Below are 22,943 nucleotides of genomic sequence, written 5' to 3'. Positions count from 1 at the left end.
GCAAACTCTATACAATGTGGGAAAATTAGGGAAAATTACTCAACACAGAGAAAAAAAAACTGTATGGGGCCCAAACCAGACAGGTGACGTTATTTAAATAAAACACCCCACCTTTACACTTTGTAAAATTGGGAGGAAAACTCCTTTAATTGCTGCTTATTTCAGAGTGCTGTGTTTACTCTGTGAAAGCCAGGACCCGTTGTTTGCATCACGCGATAGCTGGTAATTGGTTTCTTTGGAGAATTGTAGTTGAATTAAATCAATTTCCTAGATTCTTTTGTAAAGACATGGAAAGCAAGGGGGAGAGGGAGGTGACTCACATTGGAGAACATGGTCCCAGCAAAGTCACCTTCCCCTGAGCCTTAATGAGGCTTTTTGGCAGCTTTGGTGAGAAAAGTTATTTCCCTGACTAGTAGTCTGAGCCTTGAAGGGTACAGAGAAGAAGGGTAGCTGAATAGAGCCAAGCTTTTTACTGTACCTTGGGAAGTCTGATTCCAGACTTCAGCTAGCTGTATAGCCAAGAGGGTAGCAGTAGGGACAGCTGAGAACTAACTGAAAGCACATACAGTGTGGAAATATTTCCAAACAGAGCTGGGAGCATGTCTCTGAAACTGCCAACTTCTGGGGTGTCTGGCTTTTTCTATTGCCCACTTTCAAAAGTGAACGGCAAACCAAAAGCACTCCAGGAGAAAGGAGAGAGACATACCTGTCTGAAAGCAAAAATGGACAGGTGTCAGGCACCGGAGGGGTGAGTGGCCGAAGCTTCGCCAGGGCCATGATGTGTTCAAAAGTGATGTCCGTCTGTGTGCTGGCATTCGTGAGCTGTATTTCCGGGGCCATGCCGTATGTTGGCCGGCTGAGGGGAGTCCGCCTTAACACCTGTACCACTATGGGCTCCTTGGCGGTTCGAAAAGCTTCCACTGCCTCTTCATGAGTGGCCTTTGAGAGATCCCTGCCATTGACCTATGAAGACACAAAGGTAGAACATATGTCAGAGTAAGAACAGAAAGGTGCCCAGACAGACTAACCAGCTTTCCTATAAATTGTATGAATATTTAATAAGTCATTACATTTGTCGAACTATCTACCAACATAAGGAAGCAACAACTTTGGAAAAAAAACCCACTTTTATATCGTTATGAAGTATCTGGAACTGATCAACAAAATGCCATCAGAATTATTGATAAAGTTTTAATCATTGAACACTGCATTAGAAAATGTTGCCCCTAATCTTCAGGTAGGTAGAAATATTGCATACAACACTTAAAGAATTATCATTCTTTTTGGATTTTTAGTACTTAACTAAAAATCCAAAGTTTACTTTTTCAGGATATTGTCCAATTCCTTTATATTCATCCTTATTCTAAACCATGTTAAAAGAAGGTCCAGTGATAGGCCCAAAGTGGGATCCAGCTCAAGGGGAGGTCCCAAGGCCTGACACTATTACTGAGGCTATGGAATGCTCACAAAAAGGGATCATCATGGCTGTCCTCTGAAATACCCAACAAGCAGCTGAAAGAGTCAGATGCAGATATTTGCATCCAACCAATGGACAGAAGCAGCTGACCCCTGTTGTTGAATTAGGGAAAGCTGAAATAAGCTGAGGAGAAGGGCAATCCTGAAGGAGGACTAGCAGTCTCAATTAATCTGGACCCCCAAGATCTCTGAAACACTGGACCACCAAGCAGACAGCATACACCAGCTGATATGAAGCCCCCAGCACACATACAGTAGAGGACTTCCAGGTCTGTGTTCATTCAGAGATGAAGCACCTAACCCTCAAGAGACTGGAGGCCCCAGGGAGTTTAGAGGTCAGGTGGGGTGGGGGGTGGGGGCATCCATGTGGAGATGGGGTGAGGTGGGAAGGAGGTGTGGGATGTGGAGCAGTTGGAGAGTGGATGGGGAGGGGTGGGGAATGGAATATGGAATGTAAAAAAATGAATTACAAATAAAATTAAATTTAGAAAGATATATGTATAATTAAAAAAACATGTTATTGAATGCATGCATCATATAAAAACCATCACAACTCAGAGTGATAAATAGCCAGTAGCATTGAGCAGCATAGACATCACCGACAAGATTGCTATCCTGCTGAGTCACTGAATCTTGCTCGGACCTGACTCTGTCCTGAGTCAGAACTAGGATTTTGACCAAATTCCACAGCACTCATCTATGCTTAGAATGAATACTGATCTATATCCCCTTGAAAGAGGACTCCATACCCTTCTGGAGCCTTACCCATTTTAGTATCTAAGTCTTTAAGGTAGCTTCAGACATAGAACGTGGGCGAATTGTTTTCCCCTTTCCACTGTAATCCTCCAGCTGTGACAGAACCATTTGCATTTACAAAGAGGGAAAGTCATTCTTCTGTCTATGGGCCAGCAATCTCCCCCAGGATTTGTAGCACCTAACTCTTTTTAAAACTGCTTTCAAATGGTGTCAAACTATTGCCCTCAAATATGTCTTGATAGCACAATCAGTGAGTGGAGGCTCTTTCAATAAGTATCTCTAGAGTGCAGAATTATCCAGAATTAATTAATCTTGGTCCTTGCAGATATGAAGAGGCAGTTAGTAGCAAAATACTTTCCCAAATGCCCTGGAAATGGTGTCATTTCTAGACATCTATCTAAGCCACTGGTGAAGCAGTGTCAATTACCATGAGTTGGCAAACTCTTAACAAGGCCCCGAGTGTCCAAAAATGAGAAGAAGTCACATTGGTTGTGGAATAACTGTTGACACTCAAATGAGCACATTCTCTCTTCCCGGGTAGACAAAGAAAGAGTGTGTGCTCCAAATATGTGTAGGGCAAAGGATAAACAATCCGGTGTGAGATGAACGTGTCATGGCATCCAAAGAAAAGCATAATGACCTATTTTCTCAATGGACCCTGAAAGAGTTAATGTGCCCTCAAAAATGAGCAATTAAGTTTCCACACCAGCAAAACACATCTCAGTTCAGTGGATGAATCACTAGGGAGACTCTCAGACGGAGGTCTGGGTGGTACTTAGCAGTATACACACATTTACCAACCTGCACATTTACGGTCTGATTCCTGTGTCTGTAGACCAAACTTGAAAAATGACCCTAAAATTGACACAACTTTGGGGTATTTAACTTGGGCATATCGGCTAGGGGAACACAGGACATTTACGGACACAGTAATTTATTCCTTGAGCTTGTTCTGGATGACTGTACCCCAGGGCTAGGGCCATCACTAATCTATCTCCCTGAGGATGGATAAGAATCCTAAGCAGAGGCTGGAGTGGAAGAGTACAGTCCCAGTTCTGTGATGAACCTTGACATTCCCCATGTGTCTTGGTGAGGTCAGTATTTAGGAGTTCCAGATTATGGAGATGAGCAAAGATCGGTGAGAAGCTTCAAGGGTCTGGAGAGAGGTGAGAGCTGCCCACTCATGGCCATCCTTTATCCTTCAGTTTACTGAAGTCTCTCTTGCCAAGTTCCACGCTGTTCCCTTCTGAAAGAACTCCCAGTGTATTCCTACCTATTGACCCTCTCCTGGAACTGGGTTGCTGTGCTACTTCTAGGAGAGTCTTCCATCAGAAGCAACCTCTACCTGCAGTGGCAGGGTGAAATGCAGGCACTCCTGTCCTTTTGAAGGAGCTTTAAGCAATATCTACAGAAAGAGGAAATGTGTGGCCCGCTTGACTCAGATACACATTAGAATCTATTGGTGTAGAAAGTGTGTCTGTCAGCAAGCAGAAAGCAGAGGATGTCATTAATCTAGTTTTTTCCTGAGGTGGCTGGGTGTCTTGCCTATGTGTTAACCTAATTTTTAGGTTCAGGATTCATATTTGTTCTAGTGACCTTCAAAACAAAAAGGACTTTAAAAATTGAGTTTCCAGAGATCATGGGATGTGTGATGTAAGGTTGCAGACTGGGAACCACACAATTGAAACTTGTGAAAGAAAAAAAAAAAACCTAACAAATTTAAAACACATTAAACTCTTGATCTGCAAAGAGACAAGTCTATAAATGGATAGGAAGGTCATAGGCCCTGGGAAGGAACATATTGTTGTTCTGCTAAATAGTATTGGTTGTCACACTGCCATCTAAATATTTATGTTTGTACCCATAGAACTGGGCTGTTCCCAGTCTTGGTTAGAGAGACTTCCTTTTATATTGAGCACTACTTGATAAGAGACACAAGATTGCTCATAGTGCTGAGAATAAATGCCTGAGTGCTCAGATATATATATATATAAACTGACATCCCATCCCAAGACTGGTGAAACATCCCAGAAGAAGGGACATAAAGGAGATAAGAGCCAGAAGAGGGGAGGAACAAGGCAAAACGCTGTCCTCTCGGATGCGACATGGCCACTGTATTCACAAACTCAAGTAGTTGTGCTTAACACCAGCAGTAACCTTTGCAAGATCAAAGCAATCAAAATTCCGGCATGGACAGAGCAGGGACTCAGGAGGTGCACCCCTAGCTGAGACGCTATTAGCTGTGCATGGCTGTTGGGGAGGGTGGGTCAGTTTTCTTTCGAGATGTGGTCACTGGTAGGCTTCTGATGCTCCAGTGGGTTCTCCTCACATGTGTGGGTATGGACAGCATATGGTCTCAGAGGTAAAACCAAGACAGAAGAAGACAGGAGGTTGCAGAGAGGAGACATCATGGAGATTCCACGGAAGTTGGATAATGACAAGAGGGAGTGGATTGGTCAAAATCTACTTCATACGTGTATAAAACTCTCTAAAACTGAATAAGTATTACACTAAAAATGCTTCTTTCCATAATCATTTCTTGTGTCACCTGTGTGTTAAGATTAATTTTGACAATTCTAGTCTTTATAGTAAAAACTACAGAAATGGAAATTTTACTGAAAGGTGTTTTAAGCTACAAAAATAAAAGCTCACGAGTTCTTGTGGCAACATTCAGTATATACCAATAATATTAACCTTTATACAGTAAGATCACTTGCTGTTGAGTCTGTGACCTGTATACCTATTCATTCACAATCATGGCATTTATATGCAAATTTGATTCTTTGTTCTAAGGACAGTCAAATATAATCTTTAAAAAGGACAGTCAATGTAATCTCAAGTCTCTTACTTCCCTGTTGGGCCGTACTCTTTTCTGTCAGTTACCACACGGGTGACCTCTATTTTCATAAGCCATTTAATATCTCTCAAAGTAAGGAAGTCTCTGACCTTTACAGGCTCCGATGCCCCACGTGATCTCCTAGAAAATGTGAGGACCACTAATACTAAACACGGCTTTTCTACTTCATTTGGAGTTCATCAACATATTGTTAGCCTTCCAAAAGGTCAGCATTTTATAAATGATGGCTTTCACAACAGAAGGAAGAATAGATTAATTAGGACTTCTCTGTTGGTTACCTTGCTCAGTTATCTACAGGTATGGCCAGGAGGAAGAATATTGGAAAAATATTTAATATTAATTCTGTAAACAAAAATGTGCAGTAAATCAATAAATAATTAGTTGCAAGCGGGTTTTCCAAGTATTAAAACCATCAGGAGATTTGGTGTCTCACACCAGAAGAGGGCATCAGATCTCATTACAGATGGTTGTGAGCCACCATGTGGTTAGTGGGATTTGAACTCAGGACCTTCAGAAGAGCAGTCACTGCTCTTAACCACTGAGCCATCTCTCCAGCCCCTCCTTATGGTTTTGAGTTCTTGTGCTGCCTTCTTTCCCTTTTGTTTTTAGATCCTGCTGTGGTTCAATCTTAAATATGATTTCGTATGGACAATGCACAGTGGTTATTTGATTTTTAATCAAGAGTGGAGGTAGAGAAACCCTCCAGAAAAGGTGCCTAACTCTGTGTACTGCTACATCCTCAGTGTAAACTTGGTCACTGTTTCATTGCTAAAATAGGAAAGTTGATTTTGGGAAGACAAAAGCGGGAAGAAAGCCTTGGAAGCAAAACTATTAGAAATATGTTATTTAAGAAAAATGCTAAATCACAGGTTAGACCTTGAAGTCCTCATGCAAGGGAGTTTCATGAGGGAGTTGCAATTTGAGTCAGGCATACTGAAGGAAAGAAGACTTCTGTTGAAGGAGTTTTGAGATGGATTGAGTGAGAGGTCAAGTGCCACAAAGCAAACTGGACAATGACACCTGTCCCTGTAATAACTGGAAGCTTTGTAAGGATGTGCTAAGCCTACTATGGTTCAATTTCAATGAAGTAAATACAATCCAACTACAGCACAGCTGCAAACATCTGCTTAGTTGACACTGGATAACAGGCTGGCTATTATAGAGAGGGAAGGGGTCAAGACTGAGACCTGAGAAGTACTGCATCTGCCTAAGGGAAGTGGGGAAGCAGGCGCATTATGCAAAAATAGGGTACCAGATAAGCCAGGGCAAGGAAGAGGAGGAGAGATGCAGAGTATAGATGTTCCAGAACAAACAGTGGCATGGGGCTATCTTCATCTACACTGAAGAGTGGAATGGGGCTATCCTCAGGCAGACTAGATAGCTGTACATGCAGATTAAATGGTGGCAGACTAGATACTGGCATGGGGCTCTGCTCTTACAGACTAATGAAGGGCCTGGAAGCAAATGAAAGTTCTTAACTGAATCAAGTGTATATTCTGATTACCCAGTGAGCACACACGATGGGATGCTAATGTCTAATTGCATGACGTTCTTCTCCGGTCCGTTCTACATTGAGAAATAGTTCCAAGATTATATATCTGAGTGATGGCTTGTAATTAATGTGTAGACGTTTTGTAGATGTCTGAAACACAAATAAGTCATGTTTTTTTTTTTAACAGTAATTGTTTTTTCATTATATTGGTGGAGCAATCTTAAGTGGATAAAAAAAGAATTCACTTTTCAGCAGTCAGTGCAAACGATGTGTGAATTCGTTTGTTGTGGCAGATGGGCTAATTAATCTATAACAACCTGTGAATTTAAGTAAAGAAGGAAGCTTTTCATATGTAAACCACATTAGGATAACGTTTGACAAAGCTGTTGTTTAATGAGATCAGCTACCCTTAGGGATACACTGCAGAAATTGGTCATTCAGGACACTTCTCAGATCTAGTTACCTCCACTTGGATACAAGCTGCCCCTTTCTGATAGTTCCTCTACATCCAACTATATACACAATTCTCCCGAAGATCAGGAAAACAACAGGCCCCTACTTTGGGGTACAGAGAAGTTACTCTGGTGAGGGGACAGTTCTAGAATTGCTATCTAGAGTTGATAAGAGTTTCAACTCCTCCATGCCTAAGAATGCTTAATAAGCTGGACATGGTAGTACAGTGTTTGACACCAGCACTTGGAAGGCAGAGACAGGTGGATCTTTGTAAATTTGATGCCGCCCTGGTCTACATAACAAATTCCAGGACAGCAAAGGCAACATAGAGAAGCTCTGTATCAAAAAGAAAACAAACAAACAAAAAACCAACCAAACCAAACAACAACAAAACCCAGAATACAGTAAAGTTCCCAAAGATTATGAACAGCTATGACCCAATTTCACTTGAAAATATGAAAGGCCAGAGTGTTTTGTTTGGTCATGATAGTTGACCTGTGGGACTTTTTACAGTCACTCATAGGTAGAGTTCATTATTTTTTTCCCTAAGGCTACAAAGTGCAAGTACTTTCTTTTGTTGATATTAAATTCTCTTCTTGCTAACTAGACAGAAGAATACGGGGCACAGGACATGCCACAGACATAGGAAGTGACACTTAAATTCCTATTAAAATGGTTGGCATGACATAACTCAAAATAACTCTAAATCTGTATCCATGAAAAGACCTGTGACATCATTTTCAAATTGATTTGAAAGAATTTCAGCATCTGCTTCCCCCCCCACCAAGCTTAGGTATGTTGATTAGGACATCTGTGATATAAGTTGAGTACAGCATGTGACCAAAAGCCTAGTGAAAGTAACTCAGAAGTCAGAATGTACAAATGTATCCAGGAAGGCTGGGCATGCTTACCTACAGCTGCACCCAGCACTCTAGAGACTGAGTTAGGGTTGTGAGTTTGAAGCCAGCCCTGGATATATAGCAAGATGTTTTGTCAGATATATCTTCATAATAAAGAAAACTTATAAGAGATAGACTGTGGTGGTTTGAAAAGGCTTGGCCCAGGGAGTGTCACTATTAGGAGGTATGGCCTTGTTGGAATAGGTGTGGCCTTGTTGGAGTAGGTGTGGCCTTGTTGGAGGAAGTATGTCACTGTGGGGTTGGACAATGAGATCCTCCTCCTAGCTCTGGGAGCGGCGTTCTGTTTGTCTTCAGAACAAGATGTAGATCTCTCAGCTCTCTCTAGCACCACATCCACCTGGGCACCCCCATGTTTCACGCCTTGATGATAACGGACTGAGCCTCTAAACCTGTAAGCCAGCTTCAATTAAATGTTGTCCTTTATAAGAGTTGTCTTGGTCACAGTGTCTCTTCACTGCAATGGAAATCCTAACTAAGACATTGACTAAAATTAACTTTGATTTTTTAAAAAAATTGTTATCAGTAAGCAAAACAATCTGTGCTGGGTAGGAGTGTAGTCAATATCCATTTAACTAGCACATCATACATTGCATTAGCCTCCACATCGGTTGCGTCCTGTGTCCTTCTTGAGGAGACAGTCCAGTGGTCCAGCTTTTGGAGGGTGATGTAGTCATTATCTGTGTGACAAAATGAGCAGGCTTACCCAGAAGTAGGCCTGAAACATTTTTGGTCTTGTCTTGACAATGAGAGAGGTGTGGCTTCATTCTCTAGTGTCTGAGTGTGCCACAGATGCCAGGGAGCTCCGAAACCCCCAGGTTTCAGGCACATGATTGTCAGAGACAATGGAGATTCCTGACATTGGAACCCCCAGCTCTGTCCACTGACCTGTGGCATTTCTGTGCAGAAAAAAAAAGCAACAGTCTGTTGGGTGCAGACCCCTTACCAACACAATAGTTGTTGGCCTCCTGTATGTCTGCGTGTGTGCTGCCTGCTCTGGACTTGTATGCCATCCTTATAAATATCAGTACTTAAATTACAACTTGTGACATTTGGGGATCCTCCCTTGATATGTCCCTTGTATAACACTGTAGTAGTTTGATACCAATGGCCCCCAGTGGCTCATATATTTGAATGCATGGTCATTAGAGAGTGGCACTACTTGACAGGGATTAGGAGGTGTGGCCTTAGTGGAGTAGGTGTGGCTTTGTGGAGAAAGTGTGTCACTCGGAGTGGGGCTTTGAAGTTTCAGAAGCCCAAGCTAGGCCCAAGGGCTCTCTTCTTCCTCCTGTCATAAAACTCTTAGCTCCTTTTCCAGTACCATGCCTGCCTGCATGCCACCATGCTTCCCACCATGATAATAATGGACTAAACCTCTGAACTTTAAGCCATCCCAGTTACATGCTTTCCTTTGGAAGAGTTGCTGTGGTCATGGTGTCTCTCCTCAGCAACAGAACACTGACTGAGACAGGGGTATTATACACCCATAACCCTACAGAATTGAATAAGTTAAATAAATTATATACCTAGTCTTATTGAAGACTCCCTGCATTCAGAAAGATTTATATGAATCAGGATGCAGGGAGGTGGCAGGTTCTAGGTCAGCCCAGGCTACTTAGTAAGACCCACTCTCAAAACAACCCAAACAGACAATCCCAGGGAGCTATTGTGGTACCTGGGGTCACAATATCACCACAATGGTCTAGCCTGCTGCTCCTTGATCTACGCACAGTTCACTCTGACAGAACTCCTCACTTATAAGCTATGCTCACTCCTTCGTTCATTCTCAGATGTAAGGAGTCCATCGTGACCTTTTTCAGATCGTTTTGAATCAATTTATAAGCATGGTCATAAAACCTCATGGGGCCTCACCTTTAAGACTGCTTTTCCTCTGCTGTCTTGTCTTTGTCATATGTTTGCATACTTTCTTCTGTCCTTTTCCTATTCTGTTGCCACAGCTCCACACAGCCACATTTGGGATTTAACACATTCTGGGTGCTATACATGGCCTCTGACCCAAGCTTCCCACTTCCTGTATGTGGCTTGCTCACCAGTAATAATGAGACATTCTTCTACCTGGGAGGCTTTCAGTTTTCCAGCATTTGCTACATGTGCTCACACCCTGGGCTTACCTTCCAGGTCAACAGGTCTGAGCAGATCACCATTCCTGTCACCTTCTCCAAGTCTATCCAACAATTTGGGGCACACTTGATCGAAACTGATTATACATTTCAAGGTAGTTATAAGTAGATACTGAAAGAACTCACTACACAAAACCAAATGTATCCGACAACTGATATGCTAACTAGCTTCAATCATTTTTTTTTTTTTGTCCACAGTGCAGTGCATACTAAAGGACCACATTGTAACTCATCAATATGTGCCAGTATCCTTTATCAATTAAACATCAAATTAAGCAGATAAAGACTTCCCTCTATTTCTCTTCCCTGGGTTATTTTTTTCTCTCAAATTTGCCAATATCTCTTCATCTTTTCCCTATCATTAAATCGTACTCCACTTATTTTTTGTGCCTTGTAGTTCATACAAAACCCGGAGCAATGTAAGTAGTCCTGGCCATAGTGGCCCAACTTTCAGTGTTAGCACTCGAGAATCTGCTGCAAAAGGATTGTTTGGATCCCACCTGTTTAATACAATGTTGTTGTCTGAAAACAACAACAACAACAACAATAACCAAAAACAAAAAATTTGAAAGAGTCACAATTTAACAATTTAAGCAGTAACAACCAAGAGAGACAGAGAAAACTGAAACGTGTATTTGTGTGATGTAACTCCCACTGTTACAATTACTTGCAGCGAAAATGCAACTACTAAAGTTGTAATTTGAAGGGAAGCTAACATGTATGTTTTATTGAGATTATACAGCAGTTTTGAAGTTCTCCTGGAGTTGATGCCTAGTTATTTTGTAGAACCCACCCCCCTCCATTTGGTTTGGTCTGGTGTTTCCATTTACTTGACTCAGATTGTGGATTCTATGCAGAAACACCTCAGGACTCACCTTGCCGCCTCCTCAGTCCCTCCCATTAAGAGGCAGGTCACATTTGTTTGCTACCGGGATTCCACCTTTATGACCGGATGGGGGAGCTAAGGCCAATGTTAACTAATGTCAAAAATATTTCATAATTCTTTGTGCACTTCCTGGAACTTTTAAAAAATGTCATACATGTATACAATATATTTAGATCATGTAGAATATATTTAGATCATGTTCACCCCCACTTCCTCCCCCAACTTCATCCCATTTTTTTTAGAGACAATATTACTGAGTTCAATCAGGGCAGCCCCTATGTGCATGGGGCTGTGGGGCTATCCCCTAGAGCATGGGAAACCAATGATGCATAACACTGCTGCTGTTGGTTATGGAGGTGCATGCCTTTAATCCCAGTACTTGAGAGGCCAGCCTGGTCTACAGAGCTAGTGCCAGGACAGTCAAGGCTACACAAAGAATCCCTGTCTTGAAAAGCCAGGCGTGGTGGCACATGCCTTTAATCCCAGCACTAGGGAGGCAGAGGCAGGCGGATTTCNGAGTTCAAGGCCAGCCTGGTCTACAGAATGAGTTCTAGGACAGCCAGGGCTACAAAACCCTGTCTATAAATAAATAAATAAATAAATAAATAAATAAATAAATAAATAAATAAGCAAAACAAAACAAGACTCTTGAAGAAAACTTGACTCCCCTTCCCTTAACATCTGTTGACTGCCATAGCACCTCAGGTTGGGGTGAGACCTCACACACCCCTCCTATGGCTGTCCTGGTACTGACTAACTGGTACTGACTAACTTGGTTTTATACTGCTTTTGTGTAGCTAGCCACAGGTGCTGTAAGTCCATGAGTGCATTAATTTGCAGCAGTCTGTCCCAACCAATGGTTTGTCCAATTTTTCTGTTTCCCTACTTCTTCATATGCCTGATGCCTCTGAGAGTGAGGGTATTATGTAGATGTCCCATTTAGAAACAATATCCTGAGTTCCATTAGTGCCGCTATATGTGCCTGGTTGTGGGGCCATTCACTATAGCATGGGCCATTCAGCCAAGCACAGAACAGCCACCTATTCATTGCACATTGACCAATCATGAGTCTCTGAATTAACTGCCCTCCTGAAACATTTTGATGAGCAAAGATTATGTCAGATTAAACTGTTCCAAAAATATTGCTTTGTCGTTAATTAAAAAATGGATTTATGTTGTAATCATTTAGATTTCCCAAATAATTATAAGGAATTGGCTGGCGAAGTGCCCTGACAAGTTTGTTTCTGTTTTCACATATCATTTTTTAAAAATAAGATTTAAAGTAGTTGTGGGGGAGGGAGGTATGCGTGCATGGGAGAGGGGGGAGGATATGCACAATGTATGCTCAGGTGCCCTCTGAGGCCAGAGAAAGGTATGGCATTCTCTGAAGCTAGAGTTACAAGATGTTATAAAGCTACCAAAGAAATGCTGAGAACCCATCTCAGGTCCTCTGGAAGAGTAGCAAGTGCTCTTAACTGCTGAGCCATCTCCAGCCATACTTTTGGTACACTTTTTGAGAAATACATCCTCGCTCCTATAATTGCTACTTTCCCTCTTGTGTGCACAAGGGTATTCACACACATGCGCAAACACACATCCCTATAGGCAGAAATCCCGAATTGGCACCAATAACTTTATCACTGTCCTAACAATTCATTTGTTGAATATCACTGAGCATCTTAGTCTTCGTCAAGCTAAGCTGTTTAAAAAGATAAATGGCTGCCTCCTGGCTAATTGTGGCAGTTCTCTCGTTCCTACAAAGAGACATTTTATATTTCAAGTGGCTCTGTAAGCAGTGAGTAATGACTGAAAGCCCTTGGAGAGGAGTTCACTGATGAAATGGCAGGATAACCACACTGCCCTGACCTTTCACTCCCCTAGATAGTGTGCACTTCATACAGGTGGTCATTAATAACCTATCTGTTGGTCTTTGGCATATCCAGTCCAACTATCTCTAACTTAATGGGAAATTCTGCTGGAGACATAGCCTGGTATGGAACAGGTCTGAGAATGAAAAGGCAGAAGGCACAAGCAAGAAAAATGGTACGAAAATCAACTCAAGGTTTGCATGGAGAACAAAACATTATTGCAATTAAACAACTCCCCACCCCCACCCCCCAAAAAAGCTGCTGGATGTCAAATGTTTTGACAGAGCCATTTATTTTCTTCATTGTGCTAAAGAAAAGGAAATGTGCTCATGGCCCTTGGGGGAAAGTCTTGCTCTGATCTTTGTAATGAGAACACAAATGGTTGTGTAAAAATAAACAAACAAATAAACAAAACCAGCAAAAATAACCATTATACCAAAATCCAACATTGTTATGTTCACAACTTACAGCGATGGTGCCTACCTAGACAAGACCTGCACAAGACTGTGACCATGACCATGCTACAATGATGAGGGAGGGTTCATGTGGTTTCCCCGCTCTCTGGGGAGCTACAGGTGGTAGGTAGTTGCTGAGAGAAAGTGACTTATATCCCTTAAAGGTCACTGGTAAGCTTTCCTTATTTAAGACCCTTTCCCCTGGTTCATGTAGGCAACCCTAATGAAAGGCATTGGCCCATCAAAGGGGAAAAAGACTTGAAAGTTGGAAGCAGACTTGCTGTGAAGAAAAGAGGGTTGTGGGGATAGAGGAGAAGATAATGGGAGGGGAGAAACACAAGCAAAGCATGCTATTTATGTAGATATATTCTGTCTAAGTCATGCCTAGCTTATGGCTTATCTTTGAATCTCAAGCATTACATTTCAAGAAATTCATGAGTTTTGAGATGAGTTAAGGAGATGGCTGGCTATGCTGTGGGGTCACTCCATTCCTATGACTGGGGAGGTGGGTCCTGAACAGTAAAGAGATGTATAGACTTCATTGATAAAGGAAAGGAATCTGAGTCTAAAGGTGTGGAGGGGAAAGTCCTCTGAGGACTTGTATGAGACCCCTGTGACTGTGTGGATGGTTTGGATACAGTGAACACAGGAGAGGAGACTTACAAGGATCCCATTGTCTTCATGGCTTATGTTGAGGGATTCGATTTTAGCAACTTTCCTCTGAAAGGCTCATGGTCTCTTTTAGGTTTGGGGGAATAACCCTGAAAGCTGTGGTGAGAAGAAGCTGAATGGAAGCAGAGAAATTGCTTGGAAAGAAATAGGGAGACAGAGAAATTAGCGGGAAATTGGGCTGAGGATGGGGAACAGAGCAAAGTCCAAGTGGGAGGGGCTGTGGAACGGTACCCAGGTCCTGCTCCCGTTCATCTCCTTCTTACGGGTCATACCATACCAGCAGCGTTTCCAGGCAACCTTCCTGAGATTTGTACTCTGACCAATTAAGTCTACATGGAGCAGGAATGTGAGCGATAGAAGTTAAAGATTGAGCCTAAAATCATCCATTCATTCTGTAGAAGTGCATCTTTTGTAAGCTTCAACTTTAGTGGTTTGTTTTAGAAAATACATACTTCTGGAAAATACCTCTAGTAGTCTAAAACTAAGCTCATTTGAAGATTATCCACCTGGCTAAGTAGAAAATTGCCTCACTATAAATCTATGTATCTATCTATCTATCTATGCATCCATCCACCTACCTATCTCTCCTAACTTAGTGCTTTCTAAGAACCTCTTCCAAAATAATATAATATATATCATGTGGGATATAAACTGTACCCTATGGGATATGCAAGAGCTTTAGAACAAGAGATATAACACTAGAAAGGGCTTAGTATGTTCTGCTCACCAGGGGAATCTCGAGCCTAGAGTCTACAGGAGGAAAGGGATTTTACACTAATTTGAAAGGACAGGCCAAAATCTGAACAAATTGCCATGATCCTAGGAGAGGCAGAACGTTTAAAGCATCTCCAACCATCCATTCTACCACGTGAATATATTCTGCTACTTGGTAGAGCTCAGTCTGTGCTGAAAGCCATGATGGAAAGGCTCCCCAGAGGGGAGTTCCTAAGCATTGACAGACACAGGTCAGACCCTCACAGCATCCTCCTCCCAACTTCCTCAAACTCATAGGTGTGGAAAAGAAATAGTTTATATTACCGAAAGATGGAGGGTCTGGAGAGATGTCTCTGCAGTTTAAAATGTTTGCTTCTCTTTCAGAGGACCTGAGTTCGATTCCCAGCACCCATACTGGGTGGCTCTTAACTTTCTATAAGGCTAGTTCAAGAACTCTGGCCTTTCCTGGGCTTTGTGAACACTGGACACATGTGCTCATAACACACACACACACATACACATACACACACACACACACACACACACACACACACACATTAAAGCACACAGACACATATCTTAGAACATATGTGGCATGACATTGTTAACTGGGACAGCCTCGGAGATGGGACAAAGTGCTCAAGAAAATACTACCTGGGTCCCCATGCTTTCTCTGGAGTAGACAGTCAGTGAGGCCTGAGAACAGGAAGACTGTCCATGAGACAGCAGCTGGGCTGTATGCAGATCTGAACTCACCCAATGCTCTGGGTCTTTCCCGGCTGCACAGGAACAGTTATGCAACAAATGGTCCTGGGGGCAGCACTTTGTGAACACAAGGTTTCCTCTCCCGGCTACTTTGTGTCCATGTAGTATCCAATAGAAGGAGAATCCTTATGGGATTTTTATGCACACTGTGTCTTTCCTGAAGAGAGTGTTGTAATAGGCTCTATGGAAGTCTTAAGAAGTAAACCAAACAAGGCAAAACAATGGATGTACTGGCAAATAGAGTCATCATGTTCCCAAATTGCCACACAGTATCTCAGTACTAAAACTGTTTATTTTATTTCGCTGTATTCGGAAGAATGTGGAAAAGGGTAAAATGTGTAAATTTACTTCTTTCAAACAATTACCATCTTTAGGCTTTTGAAATAATTTTCAGCAGATAAAACCATCTTGCAAAGGCCCAGTAAAAGCTCTCCATTGTTCCATGTCTGCACAAATTGCTTTGCATCTCTGATGATTTTATGTACATTTAATCACTAAAGATTAATTATGTGGCATACGAAAAGCAGTGAAACACTGCCGAGAGAACTTCAGTTTAAGTGCACATGCAGCTAACTTGTGGCTTTTTAGAACAATTTTAATTAAAAGTACTAGAAGAATCATCCGGCTGAAAATATTAGGAGCTCTGGGATGGATGGGCTTAGCATAGCTAATTAATTGTATATTTAATCAAAGCAGCCTTTGGCTGTAATTAATAATCTATTTTCCTCTGGTAGTAAATATTGTGGTTCTCTGCAACAGAATTTATGATTTGTGGGTTGCCTCACGCACAGAAGAGCGAGACAGAGCACAGCATCCCCCAGCCTGTTCTAGGCATGACTGGCTCTGTTTGTTTACAGAGAGTGCTATCTCTATCTCCTTCACTCGCTTTAAATGTCATCTCACAGTGGCAGCTTCTAAGGAGCTAGCCCAGAATGACTCGGACATTTCAAAGGTAAAAGAACAATCCAAAGGAGCTGGCAGATAGGAAGCCGGGTGAATTCTGATCCCTTTTGTGGTGAGGGTGGCGGCAGGAATCTCATACTTTAAAGAGCTTTAAGTAGTCCTATCTTGAAAAGATTGAGGGCCTGGTTAGACTTAGCATTAAACAGCTCCTTTCTCAACTTCCCCTTTAAAGAATAGAGTGAGGCTCAGGGATTTCCACTACCTGCAACTTGAAATCACAGGCTGAAAACTGTTCACTTCCTTGAAGCAAAATAGCTTTTGCTTGAGGGATAAACTCAATGTACATGCACACACAGATTTGTCTACACACACTTACATAGATGCACATGTCCACTCCACCCACATACATGCATGTGCATACATATATACATGCACATACACATGTGTACATGCACATGCTCATCCTCACTCACATACATGCATGTTCACACACACACACACACACATGCACATACATATACGTACATGCACATGCCCACCCCATCTATGTATACACACCAGGGCACATGTACATACATGCATGTACACATATACATGCATGTCCACCCCACAGACTCACACACATGCTCACTTGTACACACACACACACACACACACACACACACACACACCTCTGATTTTCAAGAATTCATGCATAGCACAGTGCATGCTTGCTCTTCGGAGGCTTTGATTAAGCTTTGTGAGAGAGACTATGTATTGGGAAGTAGTCACATGCTTATATGATCTTGGCCTCCCTAAGTAGCAACATGTTTCAGATGAATTAAGGCTTCCTTTTCTGCATGGTCCTGAAAGCAGGGTTTAAATTCTAGGACTTTTCATAGAAAAGAGGGAATCTAATGAATTACTTTTAGGTTGTAAGTTTCCCCTTCTTGCACAAGTATTTCATTATGTGAACCTTAACTAGCAAGTTATCTTTAATATTTTTGAGACTGTTATGTATGATACAGGTTGTTGAATAAATAAAGCTTTAGCCTAAAATGTCATTTCAGATAATGGAGTACATATTACTTTGTATGCATCTGATATGATTGCTTAATACGCTAATCAATTCACAGCATAAGTTCCATTTTTTCTGGGGGTTATGTGGTCTTCATATGAATATGTATGAAAGCAATAGATATGAATCAGGTCATTAAAATTATATCAAGTGAAAATATTTTATTCAGCCTATGCTGGTGGGCATTATGAAGGTCTAGAAACCAAAGAATAGAACAAAACATAGAAAGAAAGTTTTATGGGATTCTCAAAGGCCTCTACTGACATTACATAGTCAAACATTTCTCTTATGAAACACAGGTTGATGTGTTGGGTGCTTACATTTCTAGACCTTAGCGTGCAATTTCCAGAGAGAACAAAAGGTATTAGTAGTAATTAAAACACAAGGTAGCCTTTTCTTTTTTAATTTTATGTGTGTGTCTGTCTGTGTGTGTGTGTGTGTGTGTGTGTGAGAGAGAGAGAGAGAGAGAGAGAGAGAGAGAGAGAGAGAAAGAGAGAGAGAGAGAAGTTAGAATAGAGAGCTGGTATGTGTGGTGACACTATATAGGGACATGTTAAAGGACCAGGCAGTGCCCATACAGTCTCTGAACCATGGCTTGTCACTGGGAAGGCAGAATCCTATTCTGTCTGGTTCTGTCTGGTTCTTTTCAAACTCTGGCATGATTCCTCTGAGAATTGAGGCTGGAGCCTGAGGTCTACTGCTGGCATTGAGAAGATGGGTTAGGAGAGGTGAGATGCCACCACTATGTACGTGGTAAAAGTATCTTGAACCATGTGAAGCTTTATATGGCAGAAGTTCAGAATCCTAGTGGTGTGACAATGCTGAAGAAGGGAGAGTCTGCACACTGGTGAGCTCATGAGATGGTGCTTGGGCGGGGTAATAGGAAATACACCTAAATTTAAAATTTCCTGAATTCCTACTCTGTCTCATATTGGTTACTTTTCCTATATATCTGTCTTTCTGTCCGTCTATCTATCTATCCATCCATCATCTCTATCCATCATCTATCTATCCATCATCTATCTGTCTATCTATCATCTGTCTATCTATCCACTATCATCTCTATCCATCTTCTATCTATCTATGTATCTATCTATGTATCTATCTATGTATCTATGTATCTATCTATGTATCTATGTATCTATCTATCTATGTATCTATCTATCTATCTATTTATCTATCATCTTATCTATCCATCATTTATCTAACATTTAACCTTTATATTAACATTTATAAAATAAAAATATAGAAGTCACATATAAAGAATAAACAATATGTAAGCCAAAGCATTATAAACTAGTAAACTATGGGAGCTATTTTCAACTCTGTGATCATCATGATTCTATTTGATGATTGTCAGTGTATCTGTGAACTACAACTATGGAAAGTTTACACATGTGGAGAAAGCTTGCTGGCTTTCTACGTTTTGATCGTACAAATGTAAATCACATCTACGTCTCTCTAAGAAGAGCATCGACTTTGTGGTCTAAGGACTTGGGGTCTTCAGTTTGGCCCCACAATTTTCTCCAGAGTTAAATTTGGATTTCTTATTCTGGAACCCCCAGTCCACAATGAATCAAATTTATGTGAAGTCATTACAGATGAGGGGAATTCATGCTTCATACTCACAATCTATCCCACAATTTGTAAATTAATTAGTTCATCGGCCTTTATCTCACTGCTCACAGGAGATTTAAGTATTATCCACATCTTCAATAAGAGATAAATATTGGTTTAATCGATTTTTTACCAAGGTCATACTACAAGTGATAAAGCTGGGATTAAAAGGCCTGGCTGGCTCCCAGCCTTCTGCTTATGCACTAGGAAACATCTCTCCTGTGTCCTCCAAGTATTACCGGGATTAGTTAATTAATCATTGTACAATATATACAAAATGATTATTAATTTAAATTTAGATATTATATTCTGAGGGGGAAAATGCTTATTGCCAAAATCAATGGTGGTGGGATAGAAACTCTTACTGACTTTCAAGCTTTGATAAGTTTGCCTGAGTCAGCTAGAAGCCAGAGCACAGAACAATTGCCCCCTGTGAAATGCTCAGTTCTGAAGTATTAAAGGTGCAGAGAACAAAGGGCAATTGATGATGCCAATCAAATCTTCACCAATGTCCTTTTATACTCATCAAATAACAAGCTAAGAGTCCTAGATTGAAACAGAGAACTGGAAATCTCAGAAAATTATTCAAGATGGATGACGTCTGAACTTTGAAAACAAAATGATAAATGTAGTTTGGAGAATGGTGGGCTCCTCTCGGTGTGTATATCGAGCGCTGAACACATTGCTCAGGGCCCAGGGATGGTGGTGAGGTCATAAGGCCCCAGATATGGTGGTGAGGTCACTGGCTGATTTGCATCAGCAGCATTTTTTGCTAGATAGTCTTATTATTATTATTATTATTTTAAAATGATTATTATTATTATTATTATTATTATTTTAAAATGAGGAACAGTGCTATGTACTATGGGCATGTAATAGCAATTCCACTCACTAAATTTAAGGAGCAGATGGCCTATCCCACAAATGGTGACCACATGTCTCCAGATATAATCAGACAGCAAGGCAAGACTATGCCCAGCCTAGAACCACTACACCCAGTCTCCTGTTAATCAACTTTTTTGTTTCATTTTGATTGAAAAATGCTGGGTTTAACATCAACCTAATTTGGAATGAAAATCATTCCTAAGACAGAAATTGAAACGCAAAAGTTTACTCTAGTCCATGTAAAATATGCCTTACTTTAGAACTGGGTACAATCACATTATATGGGAGACTATCTTGGAACACATTTGAATAAGATAACAAACATTACTTAATAGTTTCTTTCGCACCAGTCAGGAAAGGCTGAGTGTATGTTGGTTTCTTCACAAGGGATGTCTATTGGTCACTGGACTTGAGATGTCCTGAGTTGCCAATAAACACATTAATATCATGATATGATGGTGGTGCTATATGGGAAAACAGAGATCCCTGAACGCTAGGTCACCACTACTATGTTATTCAAATAAACAATGTGCCAATTACTTTCCCGTACAGCTGTTATTTTCTATTTTAATTCAATCCTTAAAATTATCACTAGATACTCTTATTTTTCCACACCATCCTTACATAGAGAAGCCTGGGCACAGCTATAACAAGCCCTCTAATGAGTATCCGCTTAGGAACTGTCTGAGGAAGTGTTTGAGGTTCCACACTCTCATCCAGATGTACCTTGCTCTGTGCAGATTAGCTGGTGAGCACCTTACTGTGTTGCTAACTCAGATGACTAGATAAAGTTCTAAGGAAAGGATTCTGAAAGAGAAAGGGTGTGCTTTAAAAGATAATTAGGCTGTGAACCTTGACTGGCTGACACTAACACCTTGGAAATAGGGTTTCAGTTTAGGAGCAGCTGAAGCGCTTACAGGTTCTAATTGGATGTTGGTGTAAAAACAAACAAACAAACGAACACCATCAGACTCATTCTTTACTCATGCATAATGAATTTCTTTCTAGATTTAAAAAGAATGCATGCACACCTGTTGCATAAAAGGCCACAGAAGTCGGTTACTATGTTTACCCAATGAGAACTGCTTTCAAACTATCGGTTGAGGACACCCTCACTTCCTGTCTCACCTTGTTAAAAGGATTTGTTCAGTGAGGAAATGGGAACACAACACAAGCTGAGCCTTGTGTGATGATCTGTTTCCACAGTTTTAATTGCTAAGCATAAAGGCTTTGGATAATCCAACTATCAAGAGATGAGTCTTATGAGTTAAATATGTAAATATATTGTCAAACATGCAAATATGTATTTTGCATAATACCTAATTTTTGAAATTCTATTTGTCAATTTTATTTTTAGAGTCTACACACATTAAGCATTTTAAAATACAAGGCTGGATTTCCCTCCTAGTTTCAGTCCTAGACTATTTTAGAGTTGGTTACAAAAGAATAGAAGGCAAATGATGTTATTAAAACTGTTATAATTTAAAACATAATTAGACACCAAGACCTTTCTCTTGTACAATATTATGCTCCTGTCAGAACACCTAAAATACTAATTAAAATGGAAAATGAGAAAATAATTTTCCTGAGCCTAAAATTAGCCACCACCACCCCCCAACCCACTCAGTTTTCATTCAGGCATTCCCAGCTGTGTGCCAGGTATTATTTTACATACTAAGGTGAATCAGACTAAATCCCTGACCTCATGGCCTTCACAAGTGAGTGAGAAAACCTGTAAAGAGAACGTACGTTCAATTCCTCTTAATTTCCTTGGAACATCATTATGTGTCAACTGCTATGACAAACAGTGATTGTGAAAGGGCTTAAGAGGCGAGGGGGTCACCCTTTTCTCTTGGTACTCAGTAAGTAAAGATGTAATTAAGTCAATGTAAGCAATGATTTTATTAGGAGAAAATGGGATGACCCTGTGTCCATCTGGACAGGCCAAGGAGTGAATCGCAAGTCACTGCAAAGTTCTAGAGTAGAAGCATTGTGGATGTCTTTGTGGAAAGCCAGGGCAGGGTCTACAGACTATGTGAGTGTTCAAACACGAGGAGTTTTGAATACTTGCTCACCACAGTGGTCACATGCTTTCTGGGCAGCTCTGTGAACTCACAATGAACGCACTGTGCTGAGTTATGACCTCACAGTGACCAAGCTCCCACTAAATGGCTTTATGAACTCACTGTGACCGTTCTCCCTCTAAGGGGCTCTATGATACACAGTGACCACATGACTGCTAGGCAGCTCTATGAACTTGGGCTTTTATCCCTACCTGCTTTTCTAAGGAACACAATTTTTCAGTAACACTTTCTCCTATATTTTTTTGTGCTGGTTCATTTTTTTTTTAACATTTTCATTCTAGTTTGTTCAAACTCTCTCCTTCCTTCTCTGTTATTTCCTCTGATATAACCTCAGTGGTTAACTGTATGAACAATTTGTATTTCACATGTGATATTGACACAAATCATGAAACAACCCCAATAAACACAAGACTGTCCCTAGAATACATGCAAACAACCTAGTTTAATCCATTTCTTTGCAACAGCATCATTATTAAAGGCACTATTAAAAGTTAAGAATTTTTGTGTTAGTCTGTGAATATCTACATGCCATGGGACTTGAAAACAGTTGGGTTGACAATAAACCTAACACTGTGTGGAGTGCGTGTCCTGAATTTTCTATTGCAATAGAATTTTTCAATAGAATTTGCAACTGTCTTAGTTACTTTTCTGTTACCGTGATAAAGCACCATGACCAAGAAAATGTTTAATTTGGTTTTTGATTTCAGAGGGCTTGAGTCCATCCTAGCAAAATCAAGGAAAAGGTAAGAATGTGCATCTTGATTCACAACCACAAGGCACAGAGATCACTGTGAGTCTACAACGGTTTTTGAGTCGGCTTCTGGCGACACACATATTCCAACAAGGCTGAATGTCCTATTCTTCAAAGCAGTTCCACCGGTTGGGGACCAAGTATTCAATTATATGAGCCTATGGGGCCATTTTCATTCAAAGCACTGCATCAGT

The 22,943-nt window shown here is 40.9% G+C and overlaps 1 protein-coding gene across 1 annotated transcript in view; it reads right to left on the bottom strand.

The window, feature by feature from the left end:
- Positions 1–22,943, bottom strand: part of Pdzrn4 (PDZ domain containing ring finger 4) — a 356,285-nt gene that overhangs the window by 91,359 nt on the left and 241,983 nt on the right. The window contains 1 exon segment of the mRNA XM_021183579.1: positions 707–963. Coding sequence (XP_021039238.1) covers positions 707–963 — 257 coding nt within the window.

This window comes from Mus caroli, chromosome 15, assembly GCF_900094665.2.
Source record: "Mus caroli chromosome 15, CAROLI_EIJ_v1.1, whole genome shotgun sequence".
Classification (NCBI taxonomy): Eukaryota; Metazoa; Chordata; class Mammalia; order Rodentia; family Muridae; genus Mus; species Mus caroli.
Note: the sequence above shows the minus strand (reverse complement) of the source record. Positions and strands in the feature narration are given on the sequence as shown.